The 16673-nt window shown below is 38.6% G+C and overlaps 1 protein-coding gene across 6 annotated transcripts in view; it reads left to right on the top strand.

The window, feature by feature from the left end:
* LRBA (LPS responsive beige-like anchor protein) overlaps positions 1 to 16673 on the top strand; it is a 434158-nt gene that overhangs the window by 312810 nt on the left and 104675 nt on the right. For all 6 annotated transcript variants that reach the window (XM_069780575.1, XM_069780554.1, XM_069780564.1 and 3 more), the window contains one exon: positions 1015 to 1134. In XM_069780575.1, coding sequence (XP_069636676.1) covers positions 1015 to 1134 — 120 coding nt within the window. The remainder of the gene's footprint in view (positions 1 to 1014; positions 1135 to 16673) is intronic.

The following is a 16673-nucleotide window of genomic DNA, read 5'->3' as shown; positions in this document are numbered from 1 at the left end:
CCTTTTCAAATCAGTAAAGCTTTTTTTCCTTAAAAATTGCTTTTTAGTTACATTCTTACATTACTTTAAACATAGTTAACATTCCTTCCTTGCATATTTTCTGATTGGACCACATACTGAACATTTGTGGTTCTTACTGAATGCATTTAATTTTCACCTCCTAATGAGAGTAAATGAGTTGGTTTCTGATGATCATGAAATTCTGTGGTGTAAATAATTAATTTTTTAAAAATCTGCTGGCATTTATATGGAAGTAACTTTTGAGACGCTACATATTGATAATATATTGGTTAAACAATGCATTTTTCTATAAAATTGAAAGGCGATTTATCTCCTAGAAAGTAATTTCTTTGGGAAAGCATTAGCAGCACATCATTAATTAAAGCTTGTTAGAATGTACAAGCATACATAAATCCTTGAAGTAATTTATAGTGCTTAGCTAATTTCAAGCAATTATCCACTAATATGTGCTTAAGTGTTCTTTAACTAAGAGGAGGCTTTTAAATCTTTCAAACATTTTTCTTTTCTAAATCATAAATTACATATTAAACAGTAACAATCATAAAGCTATTGGTATTGAATGTTACCCTTTATATTAATAGATTACCTTGAACAAAATAAAATGCATGTGTTATTTTTGTTACATGCTAGTTTAAAAATGTCTGAGCTAAAAATATTGAGCTTTTTCATGTTTTTGAGAGCAATTTGTGTCACAACTGACTGTAGCTTCTCCACCAGCATGTAAATATTTTCTTTTGTTTTTATTTGCTTTTCTTTATCTGAATATATATGCATGGAGTAGGAATAAAAAGCATTTATTGAACAAATAAGCATCAGTTTATATTTCTCATTCTTGGATAGCAGAATTAACCCTTTGCAATTAATCAAGTGTCTGCCAGAAGAATAGCATCATTAATAACCAAACCCCAAAAGAATAATAAATCCTTTTTTTCCCCTGAAATTCCTGAAGAAATACATTTGCTGTTTTTAATTAATCTTTTTATATGTATTTAGGAGCCCTTTACAACACTTTTCCTAAATCTACAAGGTGGGAAGTTTGATCATGCAGATAGAACTTTTTCATCTATTTCAAGAGCATGGCGCAATAGTCAGCGTGACACCTCTGATATCAAGGTAAAAACTTTCCTGAAAGTTGTTAACATATTTTATACTGTATCTGCCTTTATTGTAGCTGTGATCATAGGACCACGGGTTACGAAAAAGGGAAGAAAGAAGATTGAGAGCTATCCTACCACTTGGGAAAATATGCAAGGGAGATGACACACGGTTTTACTTCTGTTAGAATATTTCAGTGAATTCTTTTGTAAAACTTCAGCAAGCATTTTTAGCCCTGAGACTGAAATAAGGCAAAATTGGCCTTTGTGCTACAGATATGTGTTTCACTGTCTTTTTGTTCTTCTCCACAAGTTTTAGCCTTTGAAAAGTCAGTAGAAAGTGGTACAGATTTTTAACCACTAAGTTTCATAAATACTCTGCTCGTGCTTCTGCCCCACTCAGATAAGAATGTTGTCGTTAATATTCATATCACTTTATGTAATTTTAGCTCTAGGCATCCAACCTCATATTTTGGGCAATTTCTGCAGTGGACTGTTTTGTTGTTTGACTATGACAAACAGGAGGAGGACACTGTGCTACTTTAGGTGCAGAAGGGGCAAAAACTAGTCTTGTGATGAGGAATAAGTAGATAGGGGATAAAAAGCTGAGAGGGGGATCTGGAAGCAGTCTCCAGAAAGACTGTATATTGGGTAGAGAAACAAAGGGCTACAGAAAGCCAGTGTCTGAGGATACCAAGATGAAACACAGAATTTAGCATGATATTGAAACTATCCTAACAGGGGCACTGGGCCTGGGAACTGGCGAGTGAACAAGAAGTAGGTGGGAACAGAAGATAAATTAATTAGTCATTGTATAGAAAAAGACCTAGAATTAAGTGGGTCAAGAAGGTAAGGCAGGAGCACATAGAAATTCCAAGGGCAGAGGTTTAGGTAGGTAGCCATTGAAAGAAGGAATGAGGTAAACAAATAGAGTCTGGGATCTGATGAATATTTTGAACTGGGGAAGAGAATAAAGGAGACAAGGATTCTGGCAGTGGTGGGAAGGCTTTGTTGATCTCAAATCCAAGAAGAAGGAATAATATCAGAATTGTTTTTTTAATGGAAGGAAGGATGGAAAAGTGTAATGTGAAGAAATTCAGAGGCTAACTCAAGAATGTCATGCAACTAGCAAGAGACATAAGTAACATGAAATCATTCTATAACTATATTCACAGTGAGAAGACAATTGAGGAAAGGGTTGATACGCAGATTAATGGAATGAGAAAACTGTCAATAGATAATGCTGAAAAAGTAATGTCTGTCTTGCATCTGTGAGTCTCCACCAAAATGGCAATCAGTGACTAGAGGAATTAATACCACTTATAAAAAGATACAATGTCTCTTTCAAATTGGGAAAGAACAATTTAGAAAATAGAAACACATTAGATTTCTTCAAATTAACTGGTCATTATGAGCTTCATTCTCTTGTACCTACAAGACTGGCAGGCAAAATTTCAGAGTGCATTTTTTTGTGGTGAGAAATGGAGGAGGAGAAAGGCAGCAGTGGTAGACAAATGAAGTATTTCGTTTTTAAAAAGGAAGAAAAAGAGAGCCAAGAAATTATGAGGTGAGTTTAACTACAATTCACAGAAAAATACTTACGCAAATTATCAGACCGTTTAAGTACCAGGACGATAACAAGGAGACAAGCAAATGAAACATATATTTATCAAGAAGAGATTATGTCAAAGCAATCATAGTTTCTGATGTGAAAAGGTAACAGACCTTATAAACACAGAAGCAGATGATGGTCTTAGTTTTTCACATTGTCTCATGAGTGAGCTGAGAAAACTTGGTCTAAAAGAATCCGCTGTATTTGGAGAATAGTTACCAGTGGTTCATTATTAAAATTCAAAGATGTATAGAGTAGAATTCTTCTTGATAATAACAGGTCAGGCCTCAATTTCCATTGATTTTGGATTGGAAGGTACTGAAAGTATAATGGAATTGGAAGGACTTCTGGCAGAAGGGAAAAGGTTTTGAGAAAAGTGTTAGATGAAGTTTATTAGGGAAAAGTGAGAATTGTAATTTTCATGCAGATTCTCATACAGTTAGGTACAAATATAACACAAAGAAAGATCTGCTGTGCAAAAAAAAAAAGATGTAGGGTTATAGTACATCACCAGTGCAAGTGAATTAACAATATTGTGGTATAACAAAAGGTTAGTAACACTTCCTAGAAGATACATCAACAGGACATGATATAACTTTCAAAATGTGTGAAATAAATCTTCAGCTTTGCCCAGCTTTGGTAGGGTCTTAGGTGGAGTATTACATCCCTAGTTGTGGCCTAGTTGGAGAGAATCCACACTGGAACAATGATAACAATGCAAGGTCTTGAGAATAAAATGCAATGAAAGATTGAGTAGCTATGCTTGTTTTTCTTCTAAAGAAGAGAAGATTGAGGAGGAACTTAAGAGTCTTCTATTACATAGGGACTGCTGCAAGAAAGGAAAAATCTCTGCTGCCCATGCTGGACAGAATAAGAATTAATGGGACTTAAATATCAGGGAGATTTCAATTAGATGTGAAAGTAACCTTTCTAACAGAACAAATAAAACCAATGAATGCTTCCCTGGCAATTAGTGTAGTGAGGGTTTTTCAGAAATGCTTAGATATCTTTTGGAAAATGATGTATGTGCAAGCTGATACTGCCTTTAGAGGCATTCCTACTGTTATGGATGGCCTCTTGAAGTTGCTTGCAGATTTCTGAGTCTGTGAATTGTCATGAATTGCATTATACTGCTGTGAAGCATCTGAGTGAGTATTAAGATTGACTAGAGGAGTCTGTTCATGAGACTGTGTGAGCAGCTGGGAAGGGGAATGAGATAGGATTTCTGTAGGACATGTTGAAAGAATTAGGAAAGAAAAAGTTTGAAAATGCACAGAACCATCTTTGCTGGAAATACCTGTATCCCCAATATTTCAGTACAGCTGTGAAAACCATGTTTCCTGATACTTGGTGTTCTGCTCTACCTTACAAGTGTTTGAGAAATGCATGGCTGAAGTGTCCCATATGCCTCTAGAAATTTTCTACATGCAGAATTGCAACGTGTTAGCTTACTAGTGCTTGAAAGTGTTTAGCTGACATATGCATCAAAGAGCCTGAATAAAGTAGATTATGATATGCTCCTGTAGTTAATGGTAACATCATACTGTATACATGCTTGTAAATAGAATTATTTACTAACTAATTAAGAAAATTAAAGTAGATATTGCTGTCATGATGAAATTAATGACAGAAGTCTTACTTAAATGGTATGTTTTGTGTTACTGTTTTCATACATCAAGAATTTTGGGGTTTTTGATCGTGGGTCAATTTACAAGACACCAGGCCAGCTGGCAACAGATGGGGTACACCTGTCTCAAAGGGGGAAAAGGATCTTTGCACAGGAATAAGCAAGGCTTATAGAAAGAGCTTTAAACTAGATTTGAAGGGGGAAAGGAATAAAACCAGGCTCACTAGAGTTAAGCCTGGGGACAGCATGCGAATGTTTGAGGGATGGTGTGCTAGTGAGGTCCTTCAGTCTGCCATCTCAATGGAGGCAGGGGATGGAGATCCATGCGGCAGCAAAGACACAAAGGTTATTGATGTGTTAGAAACCATGGAGGCGCCTGAGAATGGTCACTTAGGGATTAAGGCTTCTCCGCCCAAAAAGGTGGCAGGATCAATAGCCCAGCTGAAGTGCCTCTACACCAATGCACACAGCATGGGCAACAAACAGGAGGAGCTGGAAGGCATTGTGCAGCAGGAAAACTATGACATAGTTGCCATTGTGGAAACATGGTGGGATGACTCGCACAACTGGAGTGCTGCAATGGATGGCTATAAACTCTTCAGAAGGGATAGGCAAGGAAGGAGAGGTGGTGGGGTAGCCTTCTATGTTAGGGAGAGTTTTGATTGTCTGGAGCTTAATGATGGTGACAATAGGGTTGAGTGTTGATGTGTAAGAGATGGGGAAGGCCAACAAGGCAGATATCATGGCGGAAGTCTGTTATAGACCTCCAGCCAGGATGAAGAGGCAGATGAAATATTCTATAAGCAGCCAGGAGAAGTCTCACAATCATTAGCTCTTGTTTTCATGGGGTACTTCAACTTACCAGATGTCTTCTGGGGTGGTGCTTATTGCCACCTGGGGTTAAACCACAACAATGCCCATCCAAGCCATGAGCAGCCAGTTTCTCCAATACAATACAGCAGAGGCAAAACAGTCTAGGAAGTTCCTGGAGTGTGTGGAAGATAACTTCCTAACACAGCTGGTGAGTGAACCAGCTAGGGAAGGCGCCCCACTGGACCTGTGGTTTGCGAACAGAGAAGGACTTGTGGGTCACGTGGTGGTTGGAGGCCATCTTGGGCATAGCAGTCATGAAATGTTAGAGTTTTTAATTCTTGGAGAAGTAAGGAGGGGGGTCAGCAGAACTGCTACCTTGGACTTCTGGAGGGCAGACTTTGGCCTGTTTAGGAGATTGTTTGACAGAGTGCCTTGGGAGGCAGTCCTGAAGGACAAAGGAGTCCAGGAAGGCTGGACATCCTTTAGGAAGGAAATCTTAAAGGCACAGGAGCAGGCAGTCCCTGTATGCCAAAAGATGAGCCAGCAGAGAAGAAGGCTGGCCTCGCTGAACAGAGAGCTTTGGCTGGAACTCAGGAAAAAAAGGAGAGCTTATGACCTTTGGAAGAGGGACAGGCAACTCAGGAGGACTACAAGGTGTTGTGGTTTGACCCCAGCTAGCAGCTAAGCACCATGCAGCCGCTCACTCATTTCTCCCTCCGCCTCCCCTCGCAGTGGGATGGGGGAGAAAGTCGGGAAAAGAAGTAAAACTCATGGGTTGAGATAAGAACGGTTTCATAGAACAGAAAAGAAGAAACTAATAATGATAATGATAATGATAACACTAACACTAATACAATGACAATAGTAATAATAAAAGGATTGGAATATACAGGTGATGCACAATGCAATTACCACCTGCCGACCGACGCCTAGTTAGTCCCCGAGCGGCGATCCCCCCACCCCTACTCCACCCAGTTTATATATTAGATGTGACATCATATAGTATGGAATACCCCATTGGCCAGTTTGGGTCAGCTGCCCTGTTTGTGTCCCTCCCAACTTCTTGTGCCCCTCCAGCCTTCTTGCTGGCTGGGCATGAGAAGTTGAAAAATCCTTGACTTTAGACTAAACATTACTTAGCAACAACTGAAAGCATCAGTGTTATCAACATTCTTCTCATACTGAACTCAAAACATAGCACTGTACCAGCTACTAGGAAGACAATTAACTCTATCCCAGCTGAAACCAGGACACAAGGGTGTCGTGAGGTTATGCAGGGAGAAAATTAGAAGGGTCAAAGCCCAACTAGAACTTAATCTGGCTACTGCCATAAAAGACAATAAAAATGTTTCTGTAAATACAGCAAAAGGAGGGCTAAGGACAATCCCCAACCTCTATTGGATGCGGGGGGAAACATAGTGACAAAGCATGAGGAGAAGGCCGAGGTACTTAATACCTTCTTTGCCTCAGTCTTTAATAGTAAGACCAGTTGGTTTTGGGGTACCCAGCCCTCTGAGCTGGAAGACAGGGCCAGGGAGCAGAATGAAGCCCCCGTAATCCAAGGGGAAATGGTTAGCGACCTGCTACACCACTTAGACACACACAAGTCTATGGGGCCAGATGGGATCCACCCAAGGTTACCGAGGGAGCTGGCAGAAGTGCTCACCAAGCCACTTTCCATCATTCATCAGCAGTCCTGGCTAACCAGGGAGGTCTCAGTTGACTGAAGGTTAGCAAATGTGAAACCCATCTACAAGAAGGGCTGGAAGGAGGATCTGGGGAACTACAGGCCTGTCAGACTAACCTCAGTGCTAGGGAAGGTTATGGAGCAGATCATCCTGAGTGCCATCACATGGCACGTACAGGACAGCCAGGTGATCAGGCCCAGTCAGCAGGGGTTTGTGAAGGGCAGGTCCTGCTTGACTAACCTGATCTCCTTCTATTACAATGTGACCTGTTTAGTGGATGAGGGAAAGGCTGTGGGTGTTGTATGCCTGCATTTTATGTTTTGCATTTTAGTAAAACCTTTGACATCATTTCCCACAGCATTCTCCTGGAGAAACTGGCTGCTCATGTCTTGGATAGGCATTGTCGTGGTTTAACCCCAGCTGACAATAAGCACCATGCAGCTGCTCACTCACTCCCCCACCCCCCAGTGGGATGGTGGAGAGAATCAGGGGAAAAAATACCTAAAAACTCGTGGGTTGAGATAGAGACAATTTAATAGGACAGAAAAGGAAGGGAAAATAATAATAATAATGGTAGTAGTTGTAGTAGTAATTACAATAATAATAAAATATACAAAACAAGTGATGCACAAAACAATTGCTCACCATCTGCTGACTGATGCCCAGCCAATCGTGGGCTGTGGTACCCCCTGACCAACTCTCCCCAGTTTATGTACTGGGCATGATGTAATATGGTATGGAATAGCCCTTTGGCTTGTTTGGGTCAGCTGTCCTTGCTGTGTCCTCTCCCAGTTTCTTGGGCAGTCCCCGCCTCTGCTGACAGGGCAGTATGAGAAGCTGAAAAGTCCTTGACTTAGTATAAACACTGCTTAACGACAACTAAAACTTCAGTGCATTATTAACATTATTTTCATCCTAAATCCAAAACACAATGCTATACCAGCTACTAAGGAGAAAATTAACTTTATTCCAGCCAAAACCAGGACAGATGTACTCTTTGCTGGGCAAAAAACTGGCTGGACAGCCAGGCCCAAAGAGTAGTTGTGAATGGAATTAAATCAGTTGGCAGCTGGTCACAAGTGGTGTTCCCCAGGGCTCAGTACTGGGGCCAGTTCTGTTTATCAGTAATCTGGATGAGGGGATTGAGGGCACCCTCAGTAAGTTTGCAGATGACACCAAGTTGGGCAGGAATGTTGATCTGCTGAGGGTAGGAAGGCTCTAGAGAGTGATCTGGACAGGCTGGATCGATGTGCCAAAGCCAATTGTACGAGGTTCAACAAGGCCAAGTGCCGGGTCCTGCACTTGGGTCACAGCAACCCCATGCAGCGCTACAGGCTTGGGGAAGAGTGGCTGGAAAGCTGCCTGGCAGAAAAAGACCTGGGGGTTTTGGTCAACAGCCAGCTGAATATGAGCCAGCAGTGTGCCCAGGTGGCCAAGAAGGCCAATAGCATCCTGGCTTGTAACAGCAATAGTGTGGCCAGCAGGACTAGGGAAGTGATCATCCCCCTGTACTCAGCACTGGTGAGGCCACACCTCGAGTGCTGTGCTCAGTTTTGGGCCCCTCACTACAGGAAAGACACTGAGGTGCTGGAGCATGTCCAGAGAAGGACAGCGAAGCTGGTGAAGGGTCTAGAGAACAAGTCTTATGAGGAGCGGCTGAGGGAACTGGGGTTGTTTAGCCTGGAGAACAGGAGGCTGAGGGGAGACCTTATCCCTCTCTACAACTACCTGAAAGGAGGTTGTAGCGAGGTTGGGGTTGGTCTCTTTCCCAAGTAACAACCAATAGAACAAGAGGAAATGGCTTCAAGTTGCGGCAGGGGAGGTTTAGGTTGGATATTAGGAAAAATTTCTTCACCAACAGGGTTATCAAGCATTGGAACAGGCTGCCCAGGGAAGTGGTTGAGTCACCATCCCTGGAGGTATTTAAAAGAGATGTAGGTGTGGCACTTAGGGACATGGTTTAGTGGTGGACTTAGCAGTGCTAGGTTAATGGTTGTACTCAATGATCTGAAAGGTCTTCTCCAACCTAAACGATTCTATGATTGTACGAATATGTGCAATTGAAGCAGTAACTTCCATGGGAGACAATCCATGGCCAGCTAGAATGTTTTCTTTAACTATCTTGCACGATGTATGTACATGTGTGTATGCATGTGTGTATTCAGGAAGGAAGGAGGAGGAAGACAGGGAAGGAGTTAAATGAATGCAGATCCCTCTGGTTTTGATCCCCAACAGGGAAAATGAAGAGTTTCCAGTGTTTTTTCTTCCTTTAGAGTTCCTTTCCCACCTATTTTACAGTCAATAAATATTATGAAACATGACACCCGCAAGTTTTAGACTTACTCCCTGTAATCTTGGAGTATCATTCTCTCTAATAATTTTATGATAGTAATTTCTCATGGTCTTTCCTGAAAGGACTTAGTGCACATCGTTTGCTATCACCTTGACGTACAATATTGTAGTTAAGCAAATGCCATTTTCTAATTCAAGTTGAGCTCTGAAATTATTTCCTTATAATTCTGGATGAGAAAGCTGTTTCTGCATCACCAGGATCAAAGGGATGATGTCTATAAAATTAAAGGAAATGAAAGAAAGCCTCTGTCAACTACTGTTATCAATGGAGTTCTTAACATTTCTAAATTGTACATTAAGAAAGAAATTGTGTATAGAAAAGCTGTCTAGTTTATATCCACCTCCTTTTCAAAAGATTAAAATACCAGAAGTTACATTTTAACATCTTGTATGGTAATGTACTAGAAATACTTGATGTTAGCCAAACAAACTTTAAAAAAAATAGATAGCCTTATGTTCTTTCAATTGTTTCCAGAACTTGGAAGATGCTGGTTACTGGCAAGAGCTAGTGTAATTTCCTTGAAGTTTGCAATTTGCAAACACTAATACATTAATGATTATTCAAAGGTTATTCAAAAGCCTTTGACATCTAATTTATTCATTCTTTTCTAATATCAACATGTTTTTGGACTGTCTTAATTTGGTCCAAGATTTTGTCCAAAACAGTATGTGATTTTCCTTTTAGCTCCGTGTGTGTAAGAATGTATTGTGTAAGCACAGCTCATGCCTGTCTGTGAAGACTATGCATTTGCATGCAAAATTAAGATTTTATCTCATGTCATTTTTAAGAAAATTAGGCACTTAAAGAGGCTTTGCTTTTTTCACAAAATGTTTAATACGAAATGTATTTTCTTGTATTTTCATTTAAGAGACATTGTCATGTGTTACAATGTGGTTATCATCTGTATGCCTATTATAATCCAATGGTAACTGAATGCAGCTGGCATATTGGAAAAGATGTTTTGTTTTGAGAACAATTTTCATTGTTACATTTACATGAAAATTATGCAGAGCTGAGATGAAAAGTAATAATAAGAAAATAATAAGAGCATTTAAATAAAAAATGGCCTTTTAGAAAGTCTTCATACAGAGATCTCTGTATTATGTTTTAACCTTTCATCTCCATAGGAAACAGTTTTCTATCTTTAACAAAATTATGAGATACATCCTGAATGTTGTATTTGCAGCAGGCCGGTCAGTTTGCCTGAGTGATGAAACATTTAAATGCATTAAAGTAATGAGGAGTTTCCCTTTTTTATTTCATAGGTAGGCTACATTTTACTGTTCTGTCCAGTATTTTTTAACAGATTTCTTAACTAAATTCTTCAATCTTTCAGCTTCCCTTTCCAGTGTTTCAAGTGGGGTTGCTATATTGCTTTGGGGGCTGAATATTAAATATTTTTAAAGTTGAAAAGGTCTACTTGTTTTAAGGTATTATTAATTGCATTGCGGTCTGTTTGAGGCTGAGCAATATGGAATTAAGAAGAATGTCTTAGTATATGATTTAATTATTAAAATATATATTTACAGGAGTTTGTTCTGCTGTGGATGAATATTCTGACAAAAGTAATTGGCTAAGGTCAAACTTCATATGAAATATTAATCCATTTTTTTATTTCAACTTTGAATTTTTCTTGTGTACTTGCTCTGAAGCAGCTGACTCCTTCAAAGGTGGATGCTATTCTAGGTGTGATAGGGAGGCTGCCGCTTACTTAAGTGCAAAATAACTTGTCCCTTTTAAAGACAACGTAGAGCTTGTTTGTGTTCAACAGTAGATTCACTCTGGGAGTAGCCTTATGAACAAGAAAATTAATTTAGCTATAAAAGATGTCTTCGTGAGTTGTGGGGAACAAAAATAATTTCAGGGGAGTCACTAGTTAGCTAAGGACTTGAGATTGAATGAATTGAGGGAGAAATCTCTTGAAAATGTAGGTATAGATGGACAGGGAAATGATTTTGCTGAAGTATGACTGTCCATACCATTCAGTCCATGGGAAACATGGTAAAAAACGTTTATTTCTCAACAAGTTAAAGGGTTTTAAGTCTTACCTTGTGTTTCTGATGGGCTGAGAACATAAATGTAGTCAGCTTTTGTGGCTGATTAAATATTAGGGTTTTTTGATCATAAGCTTTCTGCGATTCCTGCTGATACTCCTACAACTGATAAAAACCTAGCAATTTAATGCATTGGTTTATAGAAATACCCAGGATTTGGGATGCCACTTATAAGGCCTTGAAAGTGGCAGGCCAAAGTGAATGATTCTGTATCTTGATACATAGGGAGTAGGGGGCACAAAGGAAAAAGAAGGGTTTTTTCCTATTCCAGCTGAAAAAATTGTGAATTTTTAGTACCATTGAGCCGATTACAGGAAATTATTTCTCCTTGCTTCTCGTGTTAAGAGAATGAATGTAGTTATTGATGCTTGCTGTCCTAAAAATATTGTTAATCTTAGTTGGAGGCATCATATATTACAAAGAGGACTAACATGAGCTAGCTTTGGAAGCAACACTTGTTGGCTGGTATCACTTCAACAGAGAAAGCTAAAGCATATGTGTGGTCACAACCAATCTTTGTCAATATCCTGTGAAAGCCCTGGATTGATGATCAAAGCAAGAAACTAATGCTGCACTGTAGTATAACCTTTGGTTGAACTTTTCAAATTTTGATTTCAAGAGGTGATATGTTGCATCAAATTTAATTTCCTAGTTCTTCCCTATTCATTTATGTAAGCAATACAAATTAAAGATCCTTCAGAAGTTTGCTAGTGTCTCACTACCACTCTGGCATTGTTATTTACTAATTAGCTCAGCAGTGTTCCCTTTAAATGATTAACCATGTGTTTGTAAGTTAAATCGTCTGCACTGAAGAATATTAAATGTATTTCAATTCTGTGAGAGTACCACTAGTACCTTTAAAGTACTAGACAGGCATGACCATTAACTAATTTAGTTACTTCTTAATTTACATTATTAGTGCAAACAATGCTGGTTAGTTTTGTTCATACTGTATAAAAAGCAAACATGGATAGCCTGGCAGTGTTTAACAGAAAAACAGTTTAGTTTGGGGCTTGGACTAAGTTCTGGAATACAGAAGTTAAGTCTGTCTGTTCTTCTGTGTTGCTCTTTTTCTTTGATGAATGAGTAGATTTGTACATACTTGTTCAGAAGCAGTTGTTATTTCTGGTAGCTAACCTGTTGCAATAAATTTATTTATCATTATATTTACAACAGCATAATTGTTACCCATGTTGCTCTTTGCATGTATTTTCTCTTTTCCAAGTGCACTTTGCTGATTTTTTGTTTTTTAGTACCATATATACAGTATGTCAAGATTGTCTGAAATTTTTATGCTGTCATCCAAACAGCTATGTTGCCTTCTGAGTGTCATCTAGAATTTTATTACTGCACCTTCTATGCCAGGTCATTAATGAGATTATTGACTGGTATTAGGAGCAGGGCAGACCCCATTACCATGTCCTCCCAGTTTGACAGTGAGCTATTGATAACTGCTCTTGGAATATGGATTTCCAGCTTGGGTACTCCCACATTATTGTAACCTAATCTCATCTCCATTTCTCTACTTTGCTTATAAGAATGTCATGGGAGACTGAGACAGTCTCAGAGGTCTTTCTCAAAAGTGAAGTAACATCTTGCCTCTTTTTCTTTCACCATCCATTATTGCAGTTATCTTTTGAAAAGAAGATTAGATTGGCTTAATGTGATTGATTTTTTACCTTTCTAACGAAGTTACAGTCACTACTATGGAGTTATGTACTGTTCTTCATGCCTTTCTCTCTGCTGCTTGGTGTGTGTTCCTTTTTCATGTGCTTATGGGTTGGGGGCAGGTTTTGGTGCATTTGATAAGTTTTGTTTAAAAGGAGATGCTAGAAGACCATAAACTTACAGAACATATTAGTAAGTTCCAATTATGCTGTTCCAGATTGTCCCGTCATAAAATGGGTACTAATTTATGAAAGTTAATCTTGTGATATGAGATGTATCAGTGACAACTATTGAAAGGCTGGTGTGATGGTATTGAATATCTGAATTCATATCTCATACAGATATGTTTGGCAAGTTATGATCCTTTATCTTGTCCTAAGGTTCTCATAGTATAGAACAGCTTAATTTTTAGGTACAGAAATGCCATTTTGGCAAGCTAACTATATAAATCTCATTAGCATCACATTGTTTTGGACAGTTTTTCTTTAAATCAAGCTTCATATTTAAAGTCTCTTTGAATTGTAACAGTATTAAACAGGGTCTGCCCTAACGTGTAGATTGTCTTGGGCTTCTAGGCGTGTTATAAAGTGGGTATCTGGTGTATATAAACACTAGTGAGACTGGGGGAGAATGGGTTTGGCCAAGATTCTTCAGGAATGTCCTTGGAGGGAACAGCTTGGGAAGCAGGAGAATGCTAAGAAGACATGATTTCATTATGAATAGGATATCAAGATTAAGAATTAAATTATAACTTAAGTGATAATCCTGGGTCTAAAATGTTGTCTCAAACCATAGACTGTAATAAACAGAGAGCTCTGAAAGTAGCCCTCTGTCTTCTCAATTTTCATCCATTTTCTAATTCTTTGCCTCTAAGTCATCTCTATGCTAATGACTAAAGCTGATCCTGGACAAAAAATGTTTTTTAATAAGCAACCTATGGAAACTGACAGTGCCAACTTTGAACTAGAGTTAGCCTGTGCTAAAGGAAGGGTTTTCCTGGCCATAGTATGTTCTCAAAATCTATCTGAAGCTGTCATATGGCTGTTACGTACTGTTCTTCAGGTTTTGTAAATTGTTGTTAAAAGGAATAACAAAAATGTTGGCTACAAGTATGCAATATTTAACAAGATTTGTTGAGTTTTGGTGCCTTGACTTCTTAATTAGGTAGTTGCATTAAAATATAGCTAAAGCATCTGATTAACATTATTGAAATATTTAAAATTAAAGGAATAGTTGCAGTAAAGTAAAAGCAAAATTAAATCATGTAATACATGAATGTCATTGGGCAGATGCTCAGATAATTGTATAATGTGCCCATGTACCTCAGTCCTTTACTATTTCTTAACTTTTCTTCCTTTCCAGTACATATTTTCAGTGAAATAACAACTTTCAAAGCTTACACAAGTCAAAGCTATCCAGGCTAAAGTTTTCAGTTGTGAGTTCATAAAGGCCTATGCAAAACATGTATTAAAAAAAAAAGAAATCCATTGATTTCTGATAAAGAAATTATACAGAAATCCAGTCATAATATGTCCTGTAATCGCATGTCTTTTTCACATTCTTTTACTGAAAGAAGCACATCCAGGGAAGCTTTTGAGTATTCACAGGAATTACTAGATCCTCTTTTTATTAGACTGTTAAACCTGCTCCTGTCTGTGGGTCCTGATGTATTTTATCCAAACAAGCACAAACTGTACAGAAAATCTTTGTTATGGTAGACAAGTTAGATCTGTAACCAAATATAAGTATTAAAATACTGGTAGAGTTACCTGCAGTCATAGATACTGCTTAGTTTCTGTGACTGTTGTGCGGATTACTAAGTCATTATTGGGTCACATGTATTCAATATGGATTTTTGTGTTCAAGATGGATTTCTTCTTTCAAGCATGAGATTCTTCAAGTCTTCAAGAAGACTTGAGAATCTGGACTTCATCATTGAACGTTATTAAGGCAGGCATTAGGAAAATTCTGTTTACCTAATGATACATCAGGTTTTGTATGTTTGGTAACGTTCTATAAAGGAAAAAAAAATCATTCTCTGCAAGTATTAGAACAGACGATGCTTTGTCTCCTATGAATTGGCTTCTTGCAACTGATTGACTCGTTTGTCAAAAAAGCTGTAAGCGTCAAATTAAGAATTTCTCAGTGAAGGGACATTTGTTACGGTGCCCTCTCTGTGTAGCTTCTGTGGAGACTACTAAAGCGTGAAGTTATGCTGTACTTATTGGGCCCCTCAAGACACATATGTATAATGGCTCTACTTACCTGCTTATTGTTTTTTAAACTTGTAGGAACTTAGTTATCTTTATAAGCTGCTGTAAGAGTTGGCTAAAATTGACCAAGAAACTTAAAATGTTTTTGGAGGAGATGGAGGTTGCTATAGATAGGCCAGTGAGCACATGTGAGCTGCAGGATTGAATATGACTGATTGAAAGGCATGTTGAGCAATACAGTTAAACCTCAGTACTAGAGGCAAGAAACTCTAGAGTTCCAAGCTGCTGGAACATTCAGAAACTGGAGGATGATAAATTTCGTGACTTTCTTTAAAATATATATTAAAAAAAAAAGTTGAAGCTCTGCAAAATGGCAACTCATGCTTATTGAAACAGGCTGCCTAACATAAGCATGCCTAAGACACCCTGTAACCTGATAAGCTTTTCTACATATGCTTTGCATTGTTTTATACTTCTCCATCTAATAGACGGGAGTTTCAAAAGTTACAAGGAATAAAGTTGCTGCCAAACTGGCAACATTACCTTTGTATAGGAGAAATTTCATGTCATATTAGTAGCAAGGTCAAAGATGTCCAAGAGCAATGACTAGCAAAATTCAGAAGCAGTTACATAGTAATTCAGATTTTTAACCATAAACTGTATGTCTGGTGTAGCAAAGCTTTTAACATATTTAGGATGCAGATCCTTGGTTTTCATGAAAGGTTTGGTTTTCTGTAAAATTATGCCAAGATCCATAACAGGAAAATACTTTTCTGAGTAAAAAAAAATAAGAATTCTAAATTCAGTCAAAGCCATGCGTGGTAATCTGTGGGAATTGCAGTAGTTAAAAATACAGACATCTGGGTGTATGGATCAGAAAGTTCCATCTAATATCTGTGGTGTACTTCTTTTATGCCCAGCCATAATTGTGTTGAAAATGAAACAAATACTTTTAATATCTACTCCAAACTTTTTGTGTAGCTGTTGAAATAATAAACTTCAAGTAAGTCATGGACAAATTTGGTAAAGTCCAAAGGAGGATGACCAGAGATTTAGAAAATGAGATGAAGTTGAAGGTTTTAGGTTGTTTACTTTGGAGAAAAGAGGAACAAGGACAGAAACATGAAGTGGTTTTGGTAGTGGCAGTTGTAATGCTTTTACCCTGCTGGGGATTTTGGCTGGCAGGCATAGTGCACTTCATTTCATGGAATTATAGAACAGCCCAGGCTGAAGGGACCTTGAAAGATCATCTGGTCCAACTTTTTGTGGGAAAGGGAGCCTAGATGAGATTATCTAGCACCTTGTCCAATCCCATCTTGAAAACCTCCAGTGATGGGGACTCTACCACGTCCCTGGGAGGTTTTTCCAGTGAACAATAATTCTCACTGTAAAGAATTTCTTTCTTAGATCGAGAGGAATTCTGCTGTATACTTCCTGTGCCAGTGTGCCCCCATGCCATCCTTCGTGGTGACGTGTGTGCTGTCCGTCCTTAGTGCAGGAGGGGAATAGTGGCCAGAAAGTGCTGGTGGG

This window comes from Haliaeetus albicilla, chromosome 1 (assembly GCF_947461875.1).
Source record: "Haliaeetus albicilla chromosome 1, bHalAlb1.1, whole genome shotgun sequence".
Lineage (NCBI taxonomy): Eukaryota > Metazoa > Chordata > Aves > Accipitriformes > Accipitridae > Haliaeetus > Haliaeetus albicilla.
The sequence above is the reverse complement of the archived record's forward strand: the minus strand, read 5'-3'. Positions and strand labels throughout refer to the sequence as shown.